Source organism: Myotis lucifugus, unplaced genomic scaffold (assembly GCF_000147115.1).
Source record: "Myotis lucifugus unplaced genomic scaffold, Myoluc2.0 scaffold_260, whole genome shotgun sequence".
Classification (NCBI taxonomy): Eukaryota; Metazoa; Chordata; class Mammalia; order Chiroptera; family Vespertilionidae; genus Myotis; species Myotis lucifugus.
In genome coordinates, this window is record NW_005871308.1 from 313,415 (window position 1) to 329,903 (window position 16,489).

General features: G+C 42.1%; 1 protein-coding gene across 6 annotated transcripts in view; it reads right to left on the reverse strand.

Annotated features, from left to right (window-relative positions):
* MACF1 (microtubule-actin crosslinking factor 1) overlaps window positions 1–16,489 on the reverse strand; it is a 167,666-nt gene that overhangs the window by 102,798 nt on the left and 48,379 nt on the right. For all 6 annotated transcript variants that reach the window (XM_023762771.1, XM_023762770.1, XM_023762769.1 and 3 more), the window contains exons 32-43: window positions 16,033–16,182; window positions 14,529–14,744; window positions 14,302–14,451; window positions 11,850–12,083; window positions 9,466–9,615; window positions 8,400–8,633; window positions 6,896–7,099; window positions 4,130–4,648; window positions 3,195–3,371; window positions 2,811–2,934; window positions 1,523–1,731; window positions 821–1,138 (exon numbers count right to left, since the gene is read on the reverse strand). In XM_023762771.1, the coding sequence (XP_023618539.1) occupies window positions 821–1,138; window positions 1,523–1,731; window positions 2,811–2,934; window positions 3,195–3,371; window positions 4,130–4,648; window positions 6,896–7,099; window positions 8,400–8,633; window positions 9,466–9,615; window positions 11,850–12,083; window positions 14,302–14,451; window positions 14,529–14,744; window positions 16,033–16,182 (2,685 nt within the window). The remainder of the gene's footprint in view (window positions 1–820; window positions 1,139–1,522; window positions 1,732–2,810; window positions 2,935–3,194; window positions 3,372–4,129; window positions 4,649–6,895; window positions 7,100–8,399; window positions 8,634–9,465; window positions 9,616–11,849; window positions 12,084–14,301; window positions 14,452–14,528; window positions 14,745–16,032; window positions 16,183–16,489) is intronic.

Sequence of the window (16,489 nt, forward strand, 5' to 3'; positions counted from 1 at the left end):
AGTGTTGACCTATGAACCAGAGTGGGGCGTGAGGGGGACAGCTGATCAATGATTCTCTCTCATCACTGATGTTTCTTTCTTTCCCTCTCTCTTCCTCTCTGAAATCAATAAAAATATATTTTAAAAAATTGAAAAAGAGGTAAAACTACATTTTCACATTATATGAAAGTGTACTTGCAAGAAACCGGTTTGGCTCAGTGGATAGAGCGTCGGCCTGCGGACTGAAAGGTCCCAGGTTCGATTCCGGTCAAGGGCATGTACCTGGGTTGCGGGCACATCCCCAGCAGGAGATGTGCAGGAGGCAGCTGATCGATGTTTCTCTCTTATCGATGTTTCTAGCTCTCTATCTCCCTTCCTATCTGTAAAAAATCAATAAAATATATTTAAAAAAAAAAAAAAAAAAAAAAAAAAAAGAAAGTATACTTGCAAGAGCGTCAACAATACAACTAAATCAAACAATGAAGTAATTCAGTAAGTTACCAAAATATAAAATCAACATATTAAAATCAAACGTGAAAACTTCATAAAAACTTTGTCAGGATGAAGTTTCCATCAACTTGAATCCCTCACTGACCATGATAAGCTAAGTATCCTACTGATTTAGGTTGAATATGTAGTATGAGCGAAAAATAAATCTAGGTATGTTTCTAAAAAATGGACAAGCAATATCTAGATTGCAGGATGGTTGTGATAATTCTTTAAGATAATGTAGGTGAAGTTTCCAGGATATTGACTGACATTTTATGTCCTCAGTAAACGTTGGTCCCTTCCTTGCCCTGCTTTTCCCTTTATTCTGTCAATTTGGCAGGTATAGCCTCACCTGGATCTGCTGGAAGAAATGTGCAATATCGTGATCTGGCTGATTTCCAGAGGCCAGCATCCGACTTTTGTTTTCCATGAATTGCTGCAGCTTTTCCGAGAGATGTTCAAACATCTCTGCCTGGGGCAGGAGCTTCTTTAGGGAGCTCTCCTTCTCTTGCTGCTGCAGACAGAGCTGCTGGAAGCGCTGGTTCACCTCCGCCAGTTTGCCCTGCAGCACTGCTGCTGTGGTGCTGTCTGCCGTCTCCATGAATCGGGTCACCATCTCACGAGTGGCCTCCAAGCTGCTCTTTTGCCGAGCAATGTCCTGCTTCAGTTTCTGTCATCAAGAAGATGTGTCAGCTCCTGGCTTACTTATTCTAGGATATCTGAGCCACAAACAAACAAACTTCTAATAACTACACGTTTATCTCCTCTGGAGGGTTGGAGGATTGGAAATGAGCCTTCAGAACATCACATATCTCAACCTCCTAGTTCTCTAACCCATTCCACCAAATGACCTTGCTATTGCCATTGTTCTTGAAGTTTAACAATGGTTTGGAAATTGGATAGCAATATCTTCACATGGATTAGTCATCATGTCTAAGTCTCATCATCAGAAGATTCGTGAACATAAATTCTTCTCTTGATACTTTTTCAAAGTGATGCGATTATGGAACATGGCAAATACACTCTATGCAAACTCTTGAGGTAGAGGTCTTACCATATTAGTGGCCAGGGCTTCTTGGATGACTCCTGACGACAGGGATGCCACCTGTTCCTCTTCCAGGTTTTTTTCAACTTCCATGATGGACTGCAACAAGCTGTCCAGGCTTTCCTGCACACTCTGAGATTGGGCAATTGCCTTCTGCAGCAGAGCAGAGCGCTCAGCCAGGCTAGAGGAGAGGCTTTGGAAATGGCTAAGTATGGAATCTGGAAAAACATGGCCATGAAAAGAGAGAGTGGAGACTATTTTTGTGTTGTGCTTAAAAAAAAAATGTTTTAAGTTGCATGTTAATTATAATAACAGACATCAAGACAAACAGAAGTAATAAGCTTAAAGAACATTAGTATTTGAGCCAGATTCCATAAACATTATTTATTTAGCACCTACTACATGCCAGAAATTGTGCTAGATACTGAGGACTATGGATAATTGTGATAAAGTCCTTGCCTTCTTCAAACCTAAGACTCTGAAAGAGAGGGCAGGCAGAGGAAGGCACAACTAACCATGAAAATAAAATCCTAAGTGCTATAGTGGTACTAAAGAGTACTAGAGAGAGGAAAAAAAAAAGTTTAATTGACTTGCCCTGGCTGGTGTTGCTCAGTGGTTGGCGAGCATCATCCCATGCACCAGGAGGTCATGGGTTCAATTCCCCGTCAGGGCACATATCTAGGTTTCAGGTTCAATCCCCAGTTGGGCACATCCAATCTCTGTATCTCTCTTACATCAATATTTCTCTCCCTCTCTCTATCTGTCCCTTCCTCCCTCCCTAAAATAAAATTTAAAAATAAATATTTTAAAAGTTAAAAAAAAAAAAAGAGTACTAGAGAGGCCTGAAAGAAAAACGATTATTTCTTATCTTTTATTTCTTTTGGGAGGTGGTGGTGGTGGTGGTGGTGGTGAGGACTTTACAAAGGAAGCAATCTCTTGGCTACATCTTGAAGCATGAGTAAGTTCATCATGTATGGGAAGCCCTCATTTAATGTTATCAGCTAAGCAACAGGAAAAACGTCAGGATTAAAGCAATGAAGAAATGACTAGTTTATTTGGGAAAGGAAAGATGTAGGGTGTATCTAGAAGGCAGAATGTCTGGGGGAAAGGGGTTGAAGCCAGATTGCAAAGGTCCTTCAATAATATAAGAATAAAGTTCATGAGCGGGTGAGCTATTCACGTTTATATCCTCAGCACCCAGCTAGCACCAGATATCTATACAACACAATGGGATCAACTACGGAACAGAGGTATATACTAGGAATTAGACAGCACTATGCCTGTTGCTGTTTCATACCTGTAGTTTCTTGAACACGCTTGCGGTCTGGGGCTGGTTTCCCTTTAATTTCCATGAGGTCACAAGCTACTTTTTGAAGTTTTTCTACAGGTACTTGGTGCTCAGCCAATTCCTCCTGCAACTGCTGCTTGTTGATGAAAAAGGACAGAAGAAAAACATCTTAGTGAGTAATCAGAGCTGGTTCTAGGACCCAGAGTGAGTTGTATGATAAGCTGTATAGAATAATTCTCAGCTTAACTAGAGCCACCGATATTAGAATAAATTGTTTAGGAATGAGATCTTGTCCAAGGCATCCCAACCATTGTTTTTAACCTAAAGGCCAGTATTTTCTTTACTTTTGGGTGCTGTAAGCCATGCAGTACAACAGCCTGTGTCCTGGCTTACCTTTGTTGTTGCAAGCTGCTGTTGTAGGACCCCAGGGTCAGAGGCCACAGTATCTGAGAGGAGCTTCTCCACCTTGACCTCACAAGCCTGCATCCAGGCCTGCAGGCTGTCAGCGCTGCTCTGGAACTGCTGATAATGGCCTAGCAGCATGTTCAGGTGAGAGCCCAGGCGTGTACACTGTGCCAGAGAAAGGAGGGGAAGAAAGCTTAGGCAAGGCCAGGCCAAAGGCAGCAGCATCCTAGGCACAGTCCAGAGAGAGGCTGGGCTCTGTTACAGGGAACTCACTGTGGATGCAGTTAGGGGTGGTGCCCATGGATAGATAAGTAGCAACTACCTTTTATGAGTGGGTTCCTCATCGTTTGATCCATTCTATTCACCTCAACTCTATTACACACTGGGGAAGATTTAGTGAGTTGTATGATAAGCCATCAAAGAAATATGCATCAGGTTGCAAGAGAAATGGGACTGAAAAAATTCTCTCTCTGAGGGTTAGCGGTATTGATACAAAGCACAAGACGGGTGAGAAGAACTGACTAGATTCTATGCCTTAGGAGCTAAAACGAGTTCTCTGATAGGAAGATACTGATTTACCCCCGATGCTCTGTCCAGGAATACAGACTGTGCACTGGGTTTAAGTTTCCCCTGTGCTATGTCTCCGAGGAGCCCTTGTGGGCTGGTCATGATACAGAAGGCAAGCACGTCCACCAGCACCTCTGGAGTGAGACGCGCGGCTGATATTGCTAGGATCGGGCACTAGCCGTGAGCCTTCATGTTTTGCATTTTTGCACTGCTCATAAAGACGCTCTATCTGTGGTCAATATACAAATTAGCTCATTCCCTGTGTCCTGAGGTTTCTAAATCTCAGAAACCACCCACAGTTGTGTGAGGGCTGCCACGATCGGTTCACCAGAGGCTGCCAGGAGCCTCTCCCATACCTTTGAATGGAGAGCAGTGTATCTCTCTGTTGCATCCTTCAGCTTGTCCTTCACTAAGGTTCCAGCTGCTGATGGCTCTCTGCCTTCCTCCAGGCAGTTTTCAGTGTCCAACACTTTCTGTCCTGAGATGGTCACAAATCTCAAGTCTCCTTTGTGGGAAATTACATCCTCCGAGAAGCTCCCCTGCCGCTTTAGCAGGGAGGGGAGGGATTCCGGGCTGCTGCCTCCCTGGTGCATGTTCTCCAGCTCTTTCTCAGACCGTTCGAGCCAGTTTTCAAACTCTCTATGGTCCTGCAGAAACTTCTGCAGCTCATCCCGTAGTGTCTGCACCTGCTTCAGCCCTGCCTCTGACTGGGCCAGGGAAGTCGCATACTGTTCCTTTAGCTCTCCTAGCTTCTCCTGCAGTGTCTGCCGTTCCTCAGGTGTGAGATTGTGGCCATGCTGGTCCAGGAAGGCCTGAGCTGACTGGGTGGCCAGGATGAAATTTTGCTGCTGAGATAGCAATTCTTGGTGATGGGCCTGGCAAAAAATCCCCCCAAACAAAGGACAATTAGCAGGGACACCACAACAATGTGGTTATGTCTACAACTAGAAGTAGAGAGAGATTTTCATAGGCCACTTTTATAGCTGCTCAGAAATCACCAATCTCTCTCTCTAAGCATTATGCCATATTCCAGCTGAACTAACACATACAGAATATTAACGTTTTCAAAGATATTTTACATGTATTGTCTCATCTGATTTGCTGCACAATCTACAATGTAGGAAGACGATAAAATATCCATATTAAAGATGGGGTTAAGTGAATACCAAAAAGATGTACTACTGACTAAGGTCATGCAGGTAGTTAAGGGATGAATTGTTGACCCGACTCTCTTCACTAAATCATCCTAAGTCTAAGAGAAGGTACAAATGGCCAACTCATAATTACCCACATGAATGGAAGGAGAGAATAAGCTGGGTGAGCCATACATGGGACAATTGCCAATTCTTAGCTATGAAATATGTCAGTCAATTATCTATGGAGACTGTCCTAACAGGAAAGATCTAGGGAAATTAATGCAATAAGTAAATGAGTTATGCATTAATGAGAGTGAGCTGTGTTTCTGGACAGCACAGGTAATTTGTGCTGTCTCCATATGCTTCCATGTGGACCTTTTTTCTATTTCCAGGGAACAGAAGTGAAAGAAGGACAGTAGTGGTTGTTCGAACAATGTTCTTCCCGAGTCTAAGAGAAGTCAGAGGGAGTTCACTCAGTGTTCCTAACTACCTATATTGTTGATGCAACTACCTAGAGAAGGACTAAGCCTACTTTTCTTCAGAATATTGTCCGGTTTCAACCTGTATCAACCGTAATCTGATAGCCTCAGATTCCAACACCCTCTCAGGGAAGCTGGGGTGAGAAACATATCCTGCTCAAATAACTAGTAAGGAGCATCTAGTACCACAGCCTGTCTATGTACCATCCCGATGCTCCCTTCTCATCCTCCAACCCATCCACCTATAAGTAAGGCCGTTTCCTTCCTAGGATGGAAATACTACTTGGTCAAGCTGACTGACTGCTACCAGCAAGAGGTGTCAGGAAGGCTCCTAGGACAGCAGAACCATCTCTGCTCTGTGCCAGGGCTTTGGGGGACACACTACAGTGAACCTTCCAAGCACAGAATGGGCATGCCAGAGGCAGAAATCCTATTAGTACACAATAGGCACCGGTCCACACAAGCCGTTCAATAGAAGCACTCCAGCTAAACCAAATTTTTTGTGCTAGGAAGGTAGCACTACTGAAATATGTGATGCGTGTGTTAAAGTGCCCTGAATATATCATTATCTCTCAACCACGCAATATAATGTGCCTGCATGTGCCAGCTAATGTCCCAGGAGACGGTTTATCTGGTTAGTTCACTGATTTATCTCCAATGCCTGTCATATAGCAGATGCTCAATATTTGCTAAATGAAGGAATAAATGAATAGAGAGAAATAGTAAGAAAGAAATGGTTTCATGAGTAAAATAGGAAGCCATTAAAAGGATATAGCATTTTAGAAAGATTACTTAGTGTGGGGGATGAATTGGAGGATTAAAGCCTACAGGCAAGGAGACCAGTAGAAGCTACTATTATAATACAAGTCCAAACTACAATAATATCTCAACGGAGATGAAGACGTGTGGCTGCCTGTGAAAGAGATATAAGCAACATGGCATTTGATGACTGATTCAATATGGGACAGTGAGGCAGGGAAAGGAGGCTTGAATGGTGTCTAATTCAGGCAATTAATACAGGAAGGAGAATGTGTTTGATCAGGAGAGGGGTATTATAATGAATAGGCATTCCATTTTTCAGTTTGAGATGCTTGTGATTCCAACTTGTCAAGAGAAAGACAGATTCATATAATGGCTTGAAGCTCAGGACAGCATTTGGACTAGAGACAAACATATATATATACAATTATTTAGTACAAACGGTAATTGAAGTATCATGAATGGATGAGACTACCAAAGGAAAGTATATTTTGAAAGATGAGAGCAAGTCTAGGACTATGTTAAAAGCACACCAGTATGTGAAATGGTGCCTGGGGGAAAGGAATACAGATTATCAAGGGCAGAGGAGTGCTATGTGAAGTAGTGCTATGTGAGTATTTCAAGTGCCAAAGCTGCTGAGACGTCAAAGAATATGAACTGAGAGGTGCTCCCTGGATTCAGGAGCAAGGAGGTACTGGTGACTTGCTCAGGGAGTCCCCAGCACAGTGAGGGCAAGCAACATCCTCACCTTCATCTTCTCATACTGCTTGTCCAGTTTCTCTGCGGCCTGGTTCACGCCCATGTGGCCGTCAGTGGTATCCAAGGCGCCTTTCTCCAGGCTAGCTCCTGACAGCTGCTCCATCTGTCCACCAGGTGACCCCACTGAAGCCACCCAATCCAAGAGAGCATCGATCTTACTCCTGTTCTCTGCCAGTTCCTTTGCTGCTTTACTCTGCAAGGAGTAAAGGGAGACTAATGAGAAGGCCTTAGATACTCAGCTATTATAGGTTACAGGTGAAGTCAAGAGGGAAATGTTTATGCTAAAGAAAATGAGAAGCTCTAAGATTGGGTATAGTCAATCTTTGAACCCACAAAAAAGAACGAGCAGCTAAATCTGTTGAAAAAATAATTATTGAAAATAATCTCTAGATTTTTGTGTATATCTTACTGCTTTAAAAGATAGGGAGAGCCTTGGCCAGTGTGGCTCAGTTGGTTGGAGCATTGTCCCATGCACCACAGGGTCACAGGTTCGATTCCTGGTGAGGGCATATACCTAGGTTGTGGGTTCACACGGGAGGCAACTAATTGGTGTTTCTCTCTCACATTGATGTCTCTCTCTCCCTTCCTGTCTAAAATCAATTAAAAAAGGTGGGGGGGGGGGAATCCTAGGATTTAAAGGCCCTTATTTTATTAAGAGGTGATTTAATCCTGACACCCCAGCAAGGCCTCTCGGCATTCTTTCTAGGCATGCAAAAGTGATACACTGGCTTGGCAGGGTAAGAGATAACACAGCCATACTCAATTACCTGGCTGCGTCTTCCTAAGGGAAATACAGACTTCCCCTATCCTTTCCTCTGCCAAACAGAACACTGAGTACTGAAACGATTTCATGACTCCTCAAGTATTTTAATTGATTAAAAAGGATATGCCAAGGGATACATTCACATAGTTCAGACTTCATCTTCAGGTAACTTATTTCTATTTTCTCTACCTCCCTGTTAGCGTCAGAGTCCATGGCTGGACAAAGGATTCTAATTCAATCTGCCAGTGCCAAGTGGGGTGCAGAAGACCATTTGAGACTTCACCTTCTCGTGGGTTTACCCCAGTGCCACGATCCCCCTGAAACTACAGTGAAAAAGCTTGGAGACTCCCCAGATACTTCCTCCCACACTCCTGGATCACCAGTCTAGATTCATGTAAGAAACATGCCATTTGCATTTTCCTCCCCAGGGTACCACCCTTCCTCACTAAATTCTTTCTGACATTTTCCTATTATTCAGAATACTAAATACACAGAATGCCAGATTTTTTATTTTTTTTGTAATATAAACTTCCTACCAATTGTTCCCGACTTAAAGTTCTTCAGAATATTTATGAAAATAAAGTACTGGCTCACAGACCTGTTCCTGAAACAGCCCCTTTTCATGACTCTATGCTCTGTGTAAGGCAGTTCCTCCTCATCACCTTTCATTTGTGTAGGTGCCAATATTTTCTTTTTTGAAAAATACCAAGGGTCACAGCAGTCTGGTTACCTTTTCAGTCTCCTGCTGTAAGGCTGAGGTCACTACTTCCTCTAGCTCCTTCTGGGCCACCCGCGTCCGTGCCTGAAGAGCCTCATATTGCTCCTTCGCCTGATGAAGTTTTTCCCGAAGAGTTGTCAACTCCTGGGGGCTCAGCTTGGTCTGGTTCTCTTCCAGGAACCCTTCAATGTCTTTGACAACACTGGCAAATGAGGCGGCACGATTCTGAATGTCGTCCTGTAAATCCTAACACATGAAAACAGGGATGGCAGAGCCTTCACCTTTCGTATGCCTAACACCTCACAGGACGAAGGTGGAATGACTGGGATTGACATATCTGCAACAGATGTATGTCTCTAATATTTAATTTTTTAAGCAAAATTTAAATTTAAATTTCTGAGAAAATATTTAGTGAAGACAAAAAAGGAGACCCATAAACATGGTGAATAGCAGAGATTTTTATTTTGTAATGAGTTATCCTCAAAGAGATCATTCTTCTACAAAGAAGAGTTGACAGCAGGATTCTAGCTGAGTCCTTCCTACTCTCCTTATCCTTACTGTAGCCTGTAAGAACCAGCAAGATGTGGGTACTGCCTAGTCTCCAGCCTCATCATTCCTAATCTTCCTTTTGTTCTTTTTAGCCCAATTGAACTAGCTTTCTTTCAGTTCTGGAATATGTGGTGCTCGGTCCCATTCCCACCTGAAGACAGACACAGAGGCCTCAGCCTGCATATTCTCTTCCATCTCCCACCCCTGCATTCCTTAACCCCTACACATCGTTCATTTCTCAGGTTAAGGGACATTTCTTCAAGGTAATCTTTTCTGACATCCTAGACTAGATTGAGTCTCTGTTATATGTTCTCATGTAACTTTTCCTTTATATGTATAATAGTTAAAAATTATTTGTACATTTTTGTGATTATCTATAATATCCATCTCTTTCACTAGACTGTAAGCATCATGTGAGCAGGGTTATTTACCATTATGTTGCTAACACTAAGCACGTGCCTGGCACATAAGCAAGCCTTTATAAATATTTGTTGACAAAATGCAAATAAATGAATTAACTTATACTGACCTTTAAGTCACTTTGGTTCTTCTGCAAAGCAGAAAGATCCTGCTGGGAGGCTCTACCTTGGTGGCCTACCAATGCTCTTTCCGCCTGTCCTATCCAGCTGCAAAGATCCTCCAGTTTCTCATGACAAGTATTTTGTTGTTTCTGCAAGGTCTAATTAAAATGCAAAGGGGCCAAAAGACAATTAATAATCCTCGTTTTACAAAAACAAGGTAACTCCCTGAAATATAAAACAAGGTTATAGCTTAAGATGGAAAAGTTGGTGGGAGACTAGAACAGGAAAAAGCACAGAATCATATTTAAAAAGCTCCCCTCTGTTGATCTGGGTCTATGGTCTGGATTATAATGAGGGGTAATTTCAGGTGAGAACGCTCCCAGGTTTTGGTTTGGGAGCTCCTTTGCCAGACTGCTATCATTATCCTTAGAAATGGAACAAAGAGCCCAGATGCTTAAAAGCCAGAGATGATAATAAATAGTGGTTCTGACCAATTCCTCTACCAGAACCAGTGGTTCTGACCAATTCCTATTAGTCAAAATATGGAAAATTATAAGGATGTACTAGAAGGAAAATAAATCAAGAAACTGGACAATTTATAATCTAATTGAGCTTCTTAATAATTTAGTAGACTTATAAATTCAACGTCTCACAAATGTAGACACCCTTTAAATCGGAATGAGGGGCTTGTCTATTTTGAGAAAGAAAGTGCCCAACATTAGCAACTGGCTGTCGTTCAGTTGTCTACACTGATATCAAAGAGAAAAGCCAGGCCCAAGGGGAGGGAGGGAATATGTTTCTGTGCCTGATCCCAGATCTCATCTTAGTTGCCTGACACGGAAGCACCTGACTGAGCAATTGAGCATGATGTGTCCTCCTGACCATCCTTCTGAAACCATTTTCCACCAGTTTCTACCTTCTGATGGCATTTTAGTCACCTGCACTTACAAACAGGTGCCAAAACTGGCCCTCTCTCCCCTCTTTAGGACAAATGGAAGGGCTCTGCAAGAGAACTCCTAAGAGCTCTTCAGCTGTAAAACGGGATCTTCATGGGTTAGGATGGGTGCAGACTGAATCTGAAAAAAGCAAAGCAAACAAGTTAACACACAGACATACACATGCATTCAGGGCAAATATAGAGAAGCAGAACATTTCCGACAATTACAAGGTTAATAAACACTGTGGAATTAATTATGTGCTCAGAGAGAATGTTCACATGCAGTTGTGGCACCGGTTGCAGCTCAGAGGCCTACCCTGGATCCGGGCTGTGTCTTACTTACGACGGCTCAGACCAACGCCATCTCATTAACTGTCCATAGGCTATATACATTTCTAAGTGAGGACAGTGCAAATTTTCAGACTTGAAAAGTAACCTAAACTATTTCATTAGTATTTTATTTAGATTGTAATAGAGTTGAAACAACTAAGCAGTAATGGGGGGCATATAAAATTGACTGACCTAAACTCCTTTAAGCCTGACTCAAAAGCTCTATTCTACTTTATACAATATTTAATAAAGCAGATCCTGAGATGGATTTGCTGGTGGTGATAACGACAATTCTAATATCATCTTGCTGAATTCCAATTTATTATTCAAAGAGCAGAAATGGTATAAGCATCATTCTTGGCATTCTAAGGTTGTTACCATTAATACAATAATGTTAACTTTTGCAAGAAAAGGTCACAATGAAAAGTGGTAGGGTGGTTAGTTTTCCCCCAAAAATGTATCACCGCTGCTTCTACACATGGTTTTCCAAAATAAGCACCAGGCATGACAGTGTGAAGAAAGATGCTGGAAAATAATGATACTTTAGAGCAGCGGTCGCCAATGGGTGGTCCGCGGACCACTGGTGGTCTGCGAGGTCTGAAAGGTTGGCGACCGCTGCTTTAGAGGTCCTAAAAAATTAATATGATTCTGATAAAAATTTCCTTATCAGCTGCTGGAAGGTTGTCAAGGAATCTGAGAGTTAATCATTTGAAAAGCCCAGAATAAAACTAACTTTAACACTTCTTCTCAAGAGTCAGAGTATCTAAATGTTTTTAACGGCCTTCAAAAGAAGGCTAAGGGAGAAAAGAGGGCTGGGGATGTGATTTTCATTGGAAAGTCAGAGACAATGAGACACAGTGAGGGGAAAATCTTATAAAAAAGAAAATATTTGCACATGCATACACATGTAAACACATGTATTCTCTCACACGCATACATAAAACCAAGACATGGCAAGAAAAACAGCCAGAACAGCTGCCTGCTGTAAACTGGCCTGAATGACATGAAATTTCAAAATTGGTAAACGCAGGCTCCTGGAATCATGGTAGATGTATTCTGGCCAGAAAACCCAAACACAGGACATCCCAAAAGACAAACTGGGCCCAGCTGCTGGTTCAGCCTGACCTTGACCAGGGCTGCCTGCTCCACTTGTTGACGGTGACCCTGCAAGGCATTCATCTGAGCTGCAGTGTGCGCCACAAGGCCCTGGAAAGACCCCTGCAGTTCATTCAGAAGCCTCAGCATCTGCCGGCTCTGCTGAGGGGACAGGTCCTGGGCATGCTCGGAGAGAAAGAACTGGACATCGAACGCAAGAGCATCCAGCTGAGATTTCCTTTCAGCCATGGGCTGTTTCAAATCCTAAGGTAAGTAGAAAAAGGGGGGAAAAAAGAAATAAAATTTCTAATTATCTACTGAAGCAGAAACTGTTGGTTTTAATAAAAAAACCAACATAATCAATGAGAGGCTAATTTTCTGTATCTTTGTAACTGACACTGATCATTCCTAGAGCCAAATAAGCACTGGAAGTCTCCCGCACTTCTGGTCTCTCCACACTCCTCACGAGTTACCATTCAGCTTCCTTTAATATGTACTGACATCCAAATGCAGCAAGCTTTCATGTATTTACGTTAACAGAACTACACCAGAACTGGTCTCAGATCTCTGAATTTTTTTTTTAAAGTTTGAAAAGTACAACATCAGTTTCTGGTCTGAGCTATATCTGCCTAATTTATTTTCTTAGGTTCAAAATTTATTTGTATTTGTCCAGCAGTTGGTAGGTCAGAAGTGAAAAAATATCCAATTTATTTGTGGTTCATTAAAATATGATTTTTACAGTAAATAATGTTGCTTATACATTTTACAACTGTGAAGGATTACAGTCTTTCTTATATAATAGTTGCATTGCTCCCTTAAAGCAGTAATAAGTGTCTAAACACTATAATTATCTATTTTCAGACCATTAAAAGCATGCAATTTTCCCACAAAAATGTAGTAGCCATCAGCTGTTACACTGGATATTTCAATGGCAATAAAAATAATTAAGATATCTATTATCGCCCTGACCGGTTTGGCTCAGTGGATAGAGCTTCGGCCTGCGGACTCAAGGGTCCCAGGTTCAATTCTGGTCAAGGGCATGTACCTTGCTTGTGGGCACATCCCCAGTAGGGGGTGTGCAGGAGGCAGCTGATCGATGTTTCTCTCTCATAGATGTTTCTAATTCTCTATCCCTCTCCCTTCCTCTCTGTAAAAAATCAATAAAATATATTTAAAAAAAAGATATCTATTATCTCTATCACTTTGAAACTGAGAGCAGCCAGCAACCCTGCAAGGCAGGCTGGGAGGGCTTCTTGGCTATTTATTATCAGACCATGCTTCCTTCAACTGTGAACACATGGACTGGGGAACTATCACTAAGAAAACAAGGCTTAGACTGTGGCTCTCTTCCCATGAAACAATTCATATAACTTATAATGGGGGGAGGAACCAATGCTGCATGAGATGCTATGTTTGTATATCTTATACTAAGTCATAGAAATTTTTCTCACCCTTGCTTCTTATAATACCCTGCAGTGAACCAGAGTCTGCTACTCATTCCCCCAATGATATCTTGGATAAAAGGGTATAAAAGAAGAAGGCAGGTCAGTTCTTGCAAGATAAACAGGAATGAAGTTGTATACAAGGAGCCTGACCATGGACAAACCTTTGTCTGCTTCTCTTAAGACTAGGGAAAAGGGAGAGGGTGGAACAGAAGGAGGGGACATCTCTGGTTCTGCTCTGACTTTAAAGAGTTTAAGCAAAGGATGGAAAAACCTGTGTGAATAATATCTAATAGTATCTTAAGTATAACCATCGTCCCCCCCCCCCCCCCCCCAAGGAACAATGTTCAGGAGAAAATTCTCTGGCTCATATGTATCTCAGAGCCTGTATCTTTCTCTCACTGACTTATGAAAAGTACCAATTAATTTGGGGCTTAACAAGAAGAAAAGCATCTCTCTAGATCAGGAGTTGGCAATCTATAGTGCTGGCCAAATGTGCCTGTCAATTATTTTTGTAAATAAAGTTTTATTATAACACATCCACGACCATTCATTTATGTACTGTCTACGGCTGCTTTCATGTTTCAATGGCAGAGCTGAGTGGATGCCAGAGAAATGGGCCATTTTGAGTATGACCTACAAGACCTAAAATATTTACTATCTGGTCCTTTATAGAAAGTTTGCCAAGCCACAATCTAGATCATTGACCAAAAATTCTCCTGAAATTGATGTGTGTGCATAGGATTAGATCTTGGGCAAAACAGAAACAGGGAACAGACATTAGATGCTCAGTTATAAAGAGGCCATTGATAATAACAGGCCATTCTGCAGACTCTCTCAGAGAATAGCTGAAAGGAAAAATCATCATAATGACTGAAGTGCCAGAGGTATGATAACCTAAAAAACGAAACATAGCAGACTTTATTATCTCTGAAATGGAAAATCAAATTTTCCAAGAAAGGTAAGTACTGGTTTCTGTGGCAGGAAAATAAAATTGACAACTCAAAGGACAAAAGCTTGAGAATGGGTGCAAATTTTACCTCACATTGTTGGAGACACTGATTCAGGCTGTCAGCATCTGTTTCACTGCTACATTCCTTGCTATTCAGAATGAGAATGGTATCGCCAACCCAGGTTCGCAGATTCTGAAGTTTGTCTTGTAGCTGTTTGTGCTGATTTAACACTCTAGTCTAAACAAATAAATGGCAAATTAGATGATAAAAGTCTCCAAACCTGCCCAGACTTGGTGAATGAAACAAGAAACTACCTTTTTTACTTCCACAGCATTCTGCAGCTGGAGTAGTCTGGAACTCCAGCTGTCACTCACGGAGTGGAGGGACTTTTGAAGATTCTTGGCATCCTTCTCCAGAGCCTTCAGCAGTTGAGCAGGGACTTCTTGAGGCTGGCTGATGATGATCTGACTCACACACTCCAATTCCTGACTCACCAAGGTGGACAGATCCTTTAGCTCCTTGTCTAACACCTGAGGGGATAAAATAAAGTTCCTTCCAAAATCAAGACTAGAAATCTTGCTATGTCGGAATCAGCTGTGAAGACATTTTTCTCTCACCTCATGCCTATAAAGGCTTCGGGGCTTCTAAGGTGTTTTGATATACAGTCAACAGTTTATTTGGTTCTCACAATCACTAATTCTTGAGGTAGGTGTGTGGATATTATAATTCTGGATTTACAGAAGAGATGCCTCAGCACTTCAATGTAAAATTGTGTCTGAGGTGAGCCAGACTGTAAGCAATAAAGCCAGGACTTGGATTCGGGTGTTCTGACTCAGGGCAATGCTGGGTCCGCTACAGCTTGCTGCCTCTCTGAGAATGTCATTATGTCTTATTAATATTATGTAAAATAAGTCAATCAAAAAGGACAACTCCCCCTCTAAATTCCAAGGGGGCAGAACCAAAGAGCATAAAAATAACCCAAGCCAGCCTTCCTACTCAGCTAGTTTACAGTATTCTAATCTTCAGTAGAGAAGCCCGAAATACTGTTAAGGTGTGGAAAGCTAGATAGCTCTTCTGGGCATCCTCCTTACTTCCCCTTCAGCCACCCTACCCAAGGTCATACTTTGATATTGAGAGATCTGGTAAACCTCTACAATCTCTGCCCTCATTGTGTCTCCAATCCTGTGACGACTCTTAACCGCCAGGTTTGGTGAAAGCTACTCTTCCTTCCTCTCAGGGCTGTCTAAGTCTATGTCCTCAGGAACCTCACTCCATCAGTGATCACTTCCTCTCTCCTCTAACTTCAAGTTCTCCTTTTCTTCTTTCTCCTCAGCCCCCGAAATCTACTCAAAACATTCCTCTTTCAGTCCATCTCCTCCAGCCAGTGTCCTACCTCCTGCCTTGCCTGTACTTCCAAGCTTCTGGAAAGAACGACGTACATTAATTGTCCCCACCTTCCAATCTCCCATCTATTCTCACTGCAACCTAGTTTATAGCCCACCAAACCACTCCACTGAAACCACTCCTATCAAGTTCACTAGTGACTTTCAGGTGCTAATCCCCCTTTGCCCTCACTATACTTGGTCTCCCTACTGTAGTTAACACTGCAGACTACTCCTCCCTTGAGTCTCTTCTGTAATCTCTTCTGTTGTAGTTTCTGTGAACCAGTATTTCCCAGTCAGAGGTCTCCAGTTACACTTTTCCAATCTATTTTTTGTTCTTTAAATCATGGTGTGTTGAACATGTTTTTTCTTCCATAATAGTCTCTACTTCCTCCAAGTTGGTGGGCCTGGAGAAAGGAAGTCTCTGGGAACCTACCTTGGCCTGACATCGCAGATCCTGTAGCTCTGCCAGGCTACGCTCCACAGGTTGAATCTGTTTGGTCCTCATTTCAATGTCTCGTAATAGAGACAGATAGGATACCAGCTTCTCATCATGCTCTAGACAGAGTCGCCGGTTAAATATATTCTGTGAAGCCAAAAAAGAAAACTCACTCAGGCCTGACATTCTCCTTTAAGCCCGCTTTTTAAAGCAGGCTGGATCTTATTGATAAATAGAAATTTTTATTACACTTAGGGTGAGATGAAATAACAGGCTATTTTGTCTATGTCTTCTCAAATCAATAGAGAAAAAAGTGATTTTATTAACTTCCTCCAGGAGCAGAAGCTCATAATTATCAATCTGTAAGCATCCTTTTAGCAAAATTTCCAAAACTTATTCTAACTTTAGACAGCATCACCCCAGTATTTCAAATTAGCTTCAATGTTAGTTTCTA